The 12,500-nt window shown below is 47.9% G+C and overlaps 1 protein-coding gene across 1 annotated transcript in view; it reads left to right on the forward strand.

The window, feature by feature from the left end:
* The window catches only part of LOC311365088 (teashirt homolog 1-like), a 28,450-nt gene that overhangs the window by 122 nt on the left and 15,828 nt on the right, over positions 1 to 12,500 (forward strand). The window contains exons 1-2 of the mRNA XM_084484606.1: positions 1 to 18; positions 241 to 870. The exon at positions 1 to 18 is cut by the window's left edge and continues 122 nt beyond it. Coding sequence (XP_084340732.1) covers positions 831 to 870 — 40 coding nt within the window. The 5' untranslated portion in view covers positions 1 to 18; positions 241 to 830. The remainder of the gene's footprint in view (positions 19 to 240; positions 871 to 12,500) is intronic.

Below are 12,500 nucleotides of genomic sequence, written 5' to 3' on the forward strand. Positions count from 1 at the left end.
GCGGACAGCGTATTTGTTGTAAGTATTCTGTTATTTTTTTTTAACGTAAGGGGGGTGGGGGGGAGACACATTCGGGTAGTGCGTGGAAATAACAAGAAGCAACCCTTACACCATGAAGATATCGCGGGATCGAGATTGCGTGCTAATGTATAATTCGCGTTGTGGTGATTGACATAACCCGCTAATGTGTCACTCTCCCTCTCGCTCTATGTCTCTCTCCCCTCTCTCTCCTGACTACAGACTGCCAGCGGAGTGTCACCTGTATGGACAGCGACTACACGTTCTGGAGTGCTCTGCCCCGCGTCGTCGAAGGACTTCAGTCAATCGCAGTTTTTTAGTAGCTATTTTGGCCCACTTTTCGTGCTGAAAGTAGTCCTCGCCGTCGTCTCGATTAAAGGTGGATTTCTTGGATGGGAGCGCGGAGAGCGACCGGGGGCTTCGGCTTCGACCGTCCGTGTCCCTCCTCCCAGTTGTAGACCCCCCAAACCCGGTTCCGACCAACGCGGTTCTCACGATGAGTTTTGACGGTCGACACAAGTTGACAAAACGCCCGCTTTTCGTTTAAGACGTCGGCTCGTTTTTCATCAGCGGACGTACGAGTTAAAAAAAACATGATAAGAGACGTTTAGCGAGTATTCTTTTTAATCACACTGACTCATATACGTCGAGGAAACCCTCGCTCGGAGCTACGACGCTGCCTTTTTTAATCCTGAACTCTGGCGAAGGGTCGAGGAAGAGACGCTTAGTTCACCCGCCGAACCGGAACCCCGTCCGGCTCCAGTCCGCTCTGATCTCTGCATGAAAAGTCAAGCGGAAAGTCTTGCAGCAGAATGCCGAGGAGAAAGCAGCAAGCGCCCCAGCGTTCCGTGGGTAAGCCCCGCTCTTTAAAGCCCCTCTTTTGTTATTTAAATAAGAACGAGAAAACAAAATGTACTCCTACTTCTTCTTCTTCTTCTTCTTGGTCTTGGTCTTTCCCCCGGACGTTTTAAGAGATGTAAGAGGGTCAACCCTGGAGAGCCGTTATCGGCCTATGGGAATTGACCGAGGGGACCGGAGACCCGCGGAGGGACGGGGGAAACAATCCGCTATACTCTGCGGTTCACTGTAGCCTACAGATAGGCGCACATGGTCAATGTTATATTCGCGTATCATTTATATCAACCTGCCTAAACATCATAGTGACCTGGTTTCTGATTCGCGGATTAGTCGGCCGTTTTTCAACATGGAAATGTGTATTTTATTGATTTGGTCCACGCATCCATCCTTATTGTAGGCTGTCCTTCACTTTCTACGTCCCGAGCGGCTTTCGAGTAAAGGGGAAGGTGCCAAGTTTAGCTGTTGTTGTTTTTTAACACAAACTCATGATCTAATGGTAGGCCTATTTCATCTCTCTTTTGCTCTCGGTCAAGTTGTCGAGCCCAGTTGAAAACAGAAAGAAAGGGGAGGGAAGTAAAGAAAAAGGGAAAAAAATCTGGTAGGCCTATTTGCAGCTTGTGTTCCGCTCCGGGATTGCCATCCTTGATTTGATGCTTGATTGATCGCCTGTCATGCGAGCGCTTTGATCTATTCATTCCTGATAATCATCCTAAATCATTCACCGTGAAGACACGCATGCGCCTGACTGCAAGGTCTTTTTGGTTAAAAGAATCACTTTTTTTTGTAGGGGCCCCTGTCGAGATGCAAAGTGAAGACAAATTAAAAGAAAAGTTCTTCGGCGGGATAAATACTTTGCGATTAATACCCAAGGGGGGAGGGACAAGGGACGGGGGCGGAGATGAGTTCAGTGGGGCGTGTCGAGATCACAGAGAAGCGCCCTAAAAACCAAACAGGCCATATCCACGGGATAGGGAACTAGGAGGCTACTCTGACGGTCAGTTAATAAGTGGTATAAGTCAAGCACCGCCTTGATGCATTGGACTCGAGGGGCGGGGCCTACTAACCAAAATAGTTCTACATTTAGTAGATCAAGGCCTACACTATGCCTGTCATTGTTAACCAAATATGGTCACCCAAGTTGTCAGTTGAAGACTATTGTTTAGTTTTTCAATAGGCTATATCATATTGCATATTTTAGCCAGTGTGCTAATGATTGAAGTGGAATGTGAAAATAGAAAATATAATTTATTTTCTTTTTTATAACAGGCGTATTACGTTACTTAAATTCTACATATACATTACTGGGTTAGGGTAAGATATATTCATAGATAGAGATAGGTAGGTAGATGGATAAGAAAGAGATTTAGGTAGATGAGAGAGATGGATGGAAAGATGAATATAGAGAGAGAGAAATGGATAGAGTGAGGTAGAGAAAGAGGGAGCGAGAGACAGATGGATATAGAGGGAATGAGAGATAGATAGAAGATGGCTTAAAAGGGAGCGAGGGAACACACGCATACATTACAGCTCAAATTCAGTCATTTCACTGTACTGCGCGTGTGTGTGCGTTTGTGCGTTTGTGTGTGTGTGTGTGTGTGTGTGTGCATGTGTGCGCGTGGGAGGATCATACGACCGCCAGAGTCGGCCCCAGCATCTCATGTCCCTGAGAAGACATGAGCGGCTTGATTGACAGGCGTTTCCTAGCGACGGGCTGATAGCCTTTGAAGCCTGGCGCAGTAATGACCAGAGAGGAGCCGAACATCTGCAGAATGTTAAGCAGGCCGCTGGAAATGTGAGGTTAAGCAGACTTAATCAAGGTTGCGGTTCGCGCGCGGGCGACTTTGAACTCGGCGGGGTTTGTAATCTTCGCTGTGGACACGAGGCCCCGCCGATGGTACGGAGGCCGGCGAGAGATAGATGTGTAGGGAGGGAGGGAGCAGGGGGGGGGGGGGGGGGGGGGGAAGCCGAGGCCTGGAGTTTTACTGCAACAACAAACACTTACAAACATACATGAATGTTTACAAGGTAAACAAGGGAGCAGCCATGAGCTGGGGTGGCCTGCGCATTCGTACAGGGGGGGTGGTCCTGACCCGATGAGGGATGGTGGGGTTTGGGACATTGATTCGTGGGTTTTGGTTATCGATTTGGCTCTCCGTCTCTGCTGTTGTTTGGTGACCGAGGGAGTCAATTGAAACTTTGTGTTCTTTGCCCAGTTCCCCACTGCTTGGCATGTGATGATTGCGCCTAACCACAGTGTGTGTGTTTGTGTGCGTGTGTGTGTGTGTGTGTGTGTGTGTGTGTGTGTTTTTCAGTGTGCGCCGCTGGTGTGTGTGAATTGCAAAGTTTTTTTGTGTACCTAGAACCTACAAATAGTTGTACGACAAACCAAACGCTGCGTAGATCCTTTTTTATCTTCAAACCACCTTGGTTACGGCCAGTCGATGACGTTTTAAACAAGCTCCGTTGAACCGGTCGCAGGCGGTTCTGATTCGCGCCTCCCCCCCCCCCCCCCCCTACTCCTGTGGGTTTAATGGCTTGCCCGTCTACTTTATGACCTGTGACAATACATTGTGTTCTTCCATTTGGAAAGCTCATCGCCGCATCTGTCAGCGTTGGCAGTTCACTTGGATGCAGAGCAATTTGAGCAGCAGTGAGCTCTGCTGCAGTCATTTGTCGTCATTTTCATTGTTTTTTTTCTCTCTCTCTCTCTCTCTCTCTCTCTCTCTCTCTCTCTCTCTCTCTCTCTCTCTCGGTTGCTGTCCCTCGTTTGGAGGAGACTGGTTAGAAGCGTAGGTAGCGAAACAATATCAGAATAAGCATAAATTATAAATAGACGTACTGTACGCAAAGTGGGATGCATAGTAATGCATGAGTAAGAGGTTTTAGAAGCACAAACTGTCACGCTTTTCAGTGTATTTTAACAGGAGTATCACGTAAACAAATTCAAAATATAGGCCTTGGTACATTAAACATGTCCGAGGCTAAATGTATTTAAACCACGTTTTTGTATACTTTATACACCACACTAGTGTTAAACGAAACAAAGATTAGGAAAACAATAGCAAGCCTGTGTGTAGTTAACTTGGTACTTTTGAGTGGGTTCTAGTGAAGTGGAGTGTGGATCCATGTGGAGATACATAACTCTGTGCTGAGGTCATGCCTCAAGGAGGGAGACATGCTTTGATCATCATAGCTTCATCCTCGCAGCGTGCTGACCTTCGACCTTTCGACACGTCGCTCCGTAAGGGTTAGGGCAAAGGGTTTTTGGATGGAATCTGACTGTGTGTGACGCCAGTATCAAGGTGCAGGGATAGGATCCTCGTCATAACACAGTGTGTTTTCTTAATGTAAATGGCTAACGGGAAGCAGAGATGTTCAGTGACGACCATCTTAGTGGTTTGTGGTTCAGAGTGGGTTGAAAAGTTGAAAGGTCAACCTTTTTGACATTCTCAGATAACCGGGGGAAGGACAGAAGCGCCTGGTGCTAAAGCAACAGTAATGAACGTTGTGTACGTTTGTGTTATGTAAAGCTAAGAGCCATCTGCGCATGGCTCTCCATGCCGGTTAACATGTATCATTCAATGTCTGCTAGGAATCATCAGGCTTATTTCTAATCTCTTGAATACAATGCAGCACACAAACGACCCGTGACTGTTTGTCGCAGAGCTCGAGTCACCGGTTTGCACCAGTATCGCTAGATACAGTATAGCCTTTCAGATACTGTTCCACAAAACAGCATGCACACTGTCTCACACACACACACACACGCACACACACACACACGGACACATACACACACGCACACACACTCACCACTACGATCATCACCACTATTCCAAAGGGCTCCCCTAATTAAAACTTGGTAGGCCTGGGTGGGGGGGGGGGGTGCTGTGCTGCAGGGTGATGGGTGAAGTTAAGCTTGCCTCCATCTTGACGGCTTTGTTAGCTGTGGTCCCTAATTATCAACTGTGTGTGTGTGTGTGTGTGTGTGGGGGTTGCCTCAGCGATTAATGCTGACGATTTATTTTTCCTTTAGCGAGGTGTCAAGTCTACAAGCAAGCCTTGTTGTAATCAACCCAGTGGTAAGGGATGTTTGATATATGTCCCCGGGCCGCCAGTTTCTGGTTCCAGTGTATAAACGGCCACTGCTCGGGGGAAACTAAACGATGTGCAAAGTGACAAGTGGAAATCTCCCCCCTCATTCCCCTACCCCACCACCACCGCCGCCACCACCACTCTGCTACTAATCCAGCCAATTTTGGATTATGGACACAAAGGTCCTTTGTCGTAGTGGAACTGAGGTGGCGAGGGAGGGGAGTCACATGATGTGGAGGGAAGACTTGGTACCCTCAGCTCACCTTAAAACAGAGAGACTGCATTCACGGTTCACTTGTGTATGACTATTTTATTGGGGGGCTGTTTTATAGTTTTGCCCCAGAAGGCCTGTTTTGTTTTTGATTGCATGTTTTTGAGAGAACTCTTAGTACTCGTTGGTTTGTTTGGGATTGTACTTGCTGTACGAAGTAATCCCGTTTTGGACGCGAATAACTCGTAAAACGTCAGATTTATTTTTCTGGAGTAGCTATTCCATAGTTATAGTTATTGATTAGGTTTGTTCCTAGAGTCAGTGGTGCAAAAAAAAGTAAATCTAGTTCATATATCTGCCAACTGTGAATTGATACACCAGCGATTATACATGCGTCGTGAAATGTCTGAGTAGGTTTTCCATTTTTCGCTTTCATTGAGGAAAAGTGTAAACATTTCTAGATTGTAAACATGTGAAGCGTCCAGTTTTGTGTGTGTGTGTGTGTGTGTGTGGTGTGGGGGATTTACAGGTGACATAGGTCGAGGTGGCAATAGATATTTTTATTTGCTCAATCGGACCGATACCGATAGGTCTATTTACGTTTGGGGTCAGAGCTGGTCAGAGCCTGCAGGGGAAACTTGCAGAGCTGGTGGACTTGCACTGTAAATTAATACACACACACACACACACACACACACACACACACACACACACACACACACACACACACACACACACACACACACACACACACACACAATATCCACATATACTGTTATTAACACACATGCATGCGCACACACTCAGGCTTTGATACAAACATGCATACACAGGCACATATGGTACACAAACACACACACACACAATACACATATACACTGACACGCACACACACACTATCCACGTATACTGTTATTAACACACATGCATGCGCACACACTCAGACTTTGATGCAAACATGCATACACAGGCACATACGGTTCATAAACACACGTGCACACACACACACACCCGTGCATACATGCGGAGACTGCGTCTTCCTGGTGGTGGTGGTGGCGGAGGTTAAGTGACAAACGGTGATCGATGACTGCTCTTACGGGGAGAAAGAAGAGAGTTGCATATATAATACGCAGGAATTAGCCTGGCCAGGAGCGCGGCGGCGTGGACACAGCCACCACTGCAGAGCCGCAGTCAAACCACCCCCCAGATTAATGACGCTTCACGCCAGCAGGACGGACCGCCGCTCCACTCAGGCACAACAAAATGGAGCAGAATTGATACTCCCCCGTCTTCTGTGTTTTCTTTGCTGTATTTCGAAGCAGTTTTTTTTTTTTTTGGAATGAGGTGTGTGTGTGTGTCTGTGTGAGTTTTTAAAATAAGATCCAACCCCCGGGTGTTAATAGCAGAATAATAAATATGAAACGCTGGTTTGTCCGAAAAATGTGGTAGTATCACAGCCTGGCGTTGTGCCAGGTCTACGTTCACATTTCCTATGATCAACTGGTAATTACAAGGTTGTTTTAATAGGGGGTAGATCGGAGCTGGTCCCGCGAAGAGATTCTGCACGTGACACGTGGTGTAGATCACAGAGATAATAACGTCTCTTGACGCGGTGCAGGGTGTATACCACTGTGATGTATTCACTTTGTCTGCCTGTTTAAAACTAATAACTGTACCCGGGCCAATAAACTACACTTCCATTACATACCGGAGAGAGGATTCCTTTCATGGCTTCATTCTCGTCAGATCATATGAACACTTAGGAACCTTTAGACAGTGACGAAAAGCAGTGGTGTGCTTAATGCATTATTATAACGACTAAAGTATAAAGTATTCTCATTAATGGCTGTGTGTTATGCTTGGGAGTCAACAGACACGTTTCACACGATTGACAAATTTGAACTCTGCAGCTTTTGGCTAGTGCGTGTGTTTAAATGACTCCGGCAGAACGGTGAACGGGATTGTGGGTAATTAAACATTAAAAGTGGGCCAGCTGCATGTTCTCATATCACTTTCGCCCTCTCGTACTGAGGACGTAATTTAATAAATGAAAAGAAGACAATGAAAGTTTGTGGGGATGGAGCAGCAAAGGTTTAAAGATCGCCCTAGAGGTCAGGGTTGACTCCCTGGGAGCCTCTGTCCACACTGCCTCCATGTCAGAGGTCTGTGTTTGTAGTCATGTGTGCGGTGTGTTTGTGTATGTGGGTGTGTATACATGCATACGTAGATGTGTATTACTGGGTATCTTCATTTTGTAATCATCGTCTTTTTTCCTCATAAAATAGTTCTGTGTTTGTGTGTGTCTGACCCAGTGTTGACTGACGTATGGCAGACCCAAGCTGTTGTTGCAGTGAGTGAGTTAGCTGGTGTCCTCTGGCCACAGTCAACCACAGCAAAGTCACAGTGACCCAGACCCAACATTCCCGTTTCACACCACCTCTTTGCTCTGCCTGTGTGTGTGTGTGTGTGTGTGTGTGTGTGTGTGTGTGTGTGTGTGTGTGTGTGTGTGTGTGTGTGTGTGTGTGTGTGTGTGTGTGTGTGTTAATCTAAGATTCCCAGTGTTAACAAGCTCTTGACACTCAGGAGCCTAGTCAATCAATGAAAGGGCGGGCATTTTTTTCTCCTCACTTGATTGACTAAAACAAACAAACAAAAATGCCAGCGGTTGTTTTACAAGAGGCCCCTGTATCCTTCTGCAACAGAGTTGCCCTTTTTATTTTCCTCTGCGCCCCAACACTTCACTCACACACTAAACCTTGGCAGTTACAGGAGCAGGTGAAGAAGAAAAAAAAGGAAAAAAAGCAGTTGAGAAAAAAAAAAAACGGAAACAAAACGGTCGAGAGAGGAAGAAGTGGATAAGAGAGAGAGAGAGAGAGAGGGAACGGGGGGGGGGGGATGCGGACAGACGTGGTGGACAGGAGAGAGGATATGGCGAGCTGCAAGGCGGCGGTGGTATTAAAAGTGACAGTTGAACAGAAGTCAGTTGGGCAGTCTCAGGCAGGCAGCTGTGACTGCCGCCTCGACTCTGACGGGTGTCAATTATGAATAAGCGCCAGGGCTCTTACCCCCATACCCTTCCCCCCCCACCCCCAACCACCCAGCCAGCCACCAGCCAGCCAGCCACCAGCCAGCCAGTCGCCCCCCTCTCCCGCAGCCGTCTGCCCGCGTGCCTTTGAGCGAAATAACACTTTACCCTTGTCACCGCGTTAGCGCTCAGCCGCGGTTCGCCCTCTCGGGAAAATGAGCGCATGGCGGGCGCCGCTAATCGATAGCTAGTGTATTAGCAATTATTTTGCCCATTGATTTACGGTGGGGCAGTGACTCCCCACGCACTGTTAGTAGCCCTCCGATTAGATGTCCCCGCGGTGGACGAGCACACACACACGCGCGCACACGCACGCGCACGTAGACACACACACACACACACATAGGCACACACATAGGCACGCATGCGTGCACACACACAGGCACACACAGACACACACACATAGGCACACACATAGGCACTCATGCGTGCACACACACACACACACACGCACACACCCATGTATGCACACACACACACAGGCACCCATGCATGCACACACACACACACATATATACACGCAGCCACACACACATACACACACATACACATGTGCATGGTTGACTTCGCACACACACACACATGCATGTACGTTCTGTGGCGGTTAGTGTATGGATACCTAGTTCCTTCCTGATTGGTCAGAATCATTGGGCAATTCCAGGTAGTGCCTTGTATGGTCCTTTTGAGCTAAAAACAATTAAAATGGTTAAGATTTATTTAATAATTACACCTTTGTTTATAAACTAGGAGTGTTATTGACACAAAAGGATCCGAAAAGGGTCTTTGGCCTCAGGGGAAAGCACTTGGTAACTGATCGGTTTAGATGAAGTAGGATTGCTTTGGGTCTGAATAATCAGGCACTTGTTCAGCAGAGGCTATTCCAATCTGTGTGTGTGTTGTGTCAAATCACATGGTTGCTTTTTTTTACATTAAAAGTCAAGTAGGATTAATGACACCACATTCTGCATGTCTCAAAGAAGGTCAACGTCACAGTAGTCATAGTATTGTTTAATACACTTATGTATAATACTGTTTATTTCGACGGTAGAAAGACATAAGGGCTTTAATAGTTGGGCAGATAGGGTTCAAACGCGGAAACTGTTGAGCAAGATATCATCCTCCCTCTACCGGCTCCTAAATGCCATGAATCTGAAACCACTAAGTATAAATCTCTCTTGATGCAAGTGTCTGCTAAATGACTTCATACTAACGTAACGAGACATGGCCTGTTCCTTCCCCCCAGTCGGTACAGTAGGAGAACATTAAGTTAGATCAGGGATCGCCTGAGAACAACAGCACCTTTTAAGCTAACGGTGCGCGGCGGCGAGTGCCATGCTGGTAGTAGCGCTCCTTTGTTCCTCTGGCGCAGTGGGGTTTGGGTTCATGTGGAACATGTGTCACAGCCAGTGGCGAGGACTCCCCGCCAACGCATCATCAGCGGGACGCCAATAGATGCCGCTCGGCACTTTTTATGATGCAGCGATTTATTACGGGGGGAAAAAATAAATGGGAAAAAAAAACCTGCGATTTCGAGCGCATCAAAACAGAAGCGATTTCTCTTCTCTCTCTCTCTCTTTCTCTCTCTCTCTCTCTCTCTCTCTCTCTGTCTCTCCCTCTCCCTCTCCCGCCAGGTGTGTTGTTTATTTCCGTGATAAGGTGCGCTTGGAGAGGCTATGAATATCATTTTTTGGCAAGAGTTTAGCGGAGATAAGCCGTATAGGGGTAGGGGTGGGGGGGAGCAGACGGGAGCTTGTCCTTGAGGCGGGAGTCTGGACTGGGTCACCGTGCGGTGCGGTGCTACTGCCACCACCTCTCTCTCCTTATGTCTCTCTCGATGTCTCTCTCCATCTCACCTCTTTCGTCATTTACTCCCCACTCCTGTTTCTCTCTCTGTGTCTGTGTCCCTCGTCCCTTTTCATCATCTCTCAATGTCCTACTCTCCCTCTGTCTCTCTTTCATCATTCACTCCCCGCTGCTCTATCTCACTCTATTTCATGCGCACACACACACACACACACTTTTCTGTCATCAAACTATATCCTAGTGACTCAATTCTCCCTCTATCGCTCCTCTCCCATCTTTCTTTCATCTGTGTCTCACTCCTTTCCTCCTCACTCTCTCTGTCTCACTCACCTTTTCATCACTCGCAAGTCCAGGAAGAGACCACAAGCAGAGGAACACAATGTGTCTGAGTCACAGAAATGTGTTTGAGTCTGATTACCATCTTCACATCCCGTAAAAGTAATTCCTCATTCCCCTAGTTCTTTTGTGAGGTCCACACGGGGGAAAACAACCCATACCTCGGCTCGGCGGTAATCTAGGCATGCACGGCAAACACGGGCCCCAGATTAGGTTCTGCGCCCGATGCATCGTCCGCTGTGTGGGGTGTGTGCTGGGGGGGGGCAGATGTGGTGCACGCGTCTTTCAACAGGCGAATTCCATTGCTGTTAACCGTGTCTACAGTTGGCTCCGGTGAGGTGAGGAAGAGCGGCCTGAGCGGACACAGGAATGAGATGAGTCTCCGCCTGACGTAGGGTGTTATGTTTAGAAGAAGAAGAAGAAGAAGAAGAAAATAAATACAGCGAGCCCTTCGTCACACTGAACTGCTGGGAGTTAGCCCGGACTAGTTGACCCGGCGGCCTTTTGAGGCTGTTGCGTGATAGACAGTCATAAAGGGATTGACAGGGATGGATGTTAGCAAATGAGCAACTCGCCGTGCTTACCCCCCCCCACCCCCCCTCTGGAACATTCCTCCTCCTTTAAAATCTCCCATGAGCCTCTTGTGTTGTCCCAGACAGTGGCAGTCACTCATAGAGGGAGGGTATTATGTACTTGTGTGTGTGTGTGTGTGTGTCGGGGGGGAGGAGGGGGGCGGTTGTCTGTCTAAGTAGTCTAGTCTAGTCTCGGAGGAAGCTGTGGGGGGTCTAGGGGGAGATCCGTCCCACCCCCCACTCACCCACCCACCCACCCGTCCCCCGATCATCATTCCCTGCATGTCATCGCTGATCCGTTTTACTGTCCGTCTGTCTCCGCGTCAGACAGAATGACTCACTGACCAACTGAAGGACTCTCCTCTGATTGGTGGGTCGATGTCTCAACGCTGCCATTGGCTCAGTGCTCCCGGTCGTTGTTAAGGCTCCCAAACACACACACACACACACACACGCACACCAACTGCCAGTTTCAAACTAGTCAATGTCTAACCTCGTCTAATGTGTCAGCCCCAATAGCCTGTTCCCGCACTCAGTGGCAATCATTAACTAGACATTAGCTATCTGTAGGGAATCTATGCTCTGATGACAGACAATGAATGAGAGGGTTTAAAGGCTTTAAAGACAAGCTGTTCTGGTGTGGCAGAATCAGCAGTCAGTTTAGAGCTGACATGATCTCAGACCGGCCGTAAAACGGTAAGGTCTTCTGAAAGTGAAATGCGATCTCGTCTCCAAACTGTCCGTCTTGCATATCACGTTCACCAACGGTCTACTGACCTTACTGTAAACGGATGAGAAAGCCAAATAAGCAACACAAATAAAAAAATCACATGTTTTACTCATAGCCACACACACACACACACACACACACACACACACACACACACACACACACACACACACACACACACACACACAGCAGCCCAAACTGAGGTTCTGTAACACATTTATATAACCCCTCAATATAAGCAAACCTCATGCTTTCTTTCTCTCTCCCTCACTGTGTGTGTGTGTGTGTGTGTGTGTGTGTGTGTATAATTTATGGAGGTGCTGAATGTGTCTGTGACTGGGCCCAGAGAGCTAGACAGGACTGAGTGAGACACTATTGTGTGTGTGCGTGTGTGTGTGTGTGTGTGTGTGTGTGTGTGTGTGTGTGTGTGTGTGTGTGTGTGTGTGCGTGTGTGTGTGTGTGTGTGTGTGTGTGTGTGTGTGTGTGTGTGTGTGTGTGTGTGCGTCTGTGTGTGTGTGTGTGTGTGTGTGTGAGAGAGAGGGAGGGAGGGAGTAAGAGAGATGGACAGAGAAAAAAAAGCAGTAGAAGGGAGGGGGCATGAAGCAAAGTGAAAAAAGACAAGAAGAAAAAAACAGAGTGACAGGCAGGGACAGGGTGCGCGCGGGGGGGGGGGAGGGGTGAAGAAGTGGAAAGAGACCAGGCAAAAGCAACAGAAAAACGAGCAAAGGAGCGAAAGGGGGCAGACAGACTCGTCTGCAGCGATTGAGGGATGAGTGGAAGGTGGAGGAAAAA

Source organism: Micromesistius poutassou (genome assembly GCF_964030765.1).
Source record: "Micromesistius poutassou genome assembly, chromosome: 20".
Taxonomy (NCBI): Eukaryota; Metazoa; Chordata; class Actinopteri; order Gadiformes; family Gadidae; genus Micromesistius; species Micromesistius poutassou.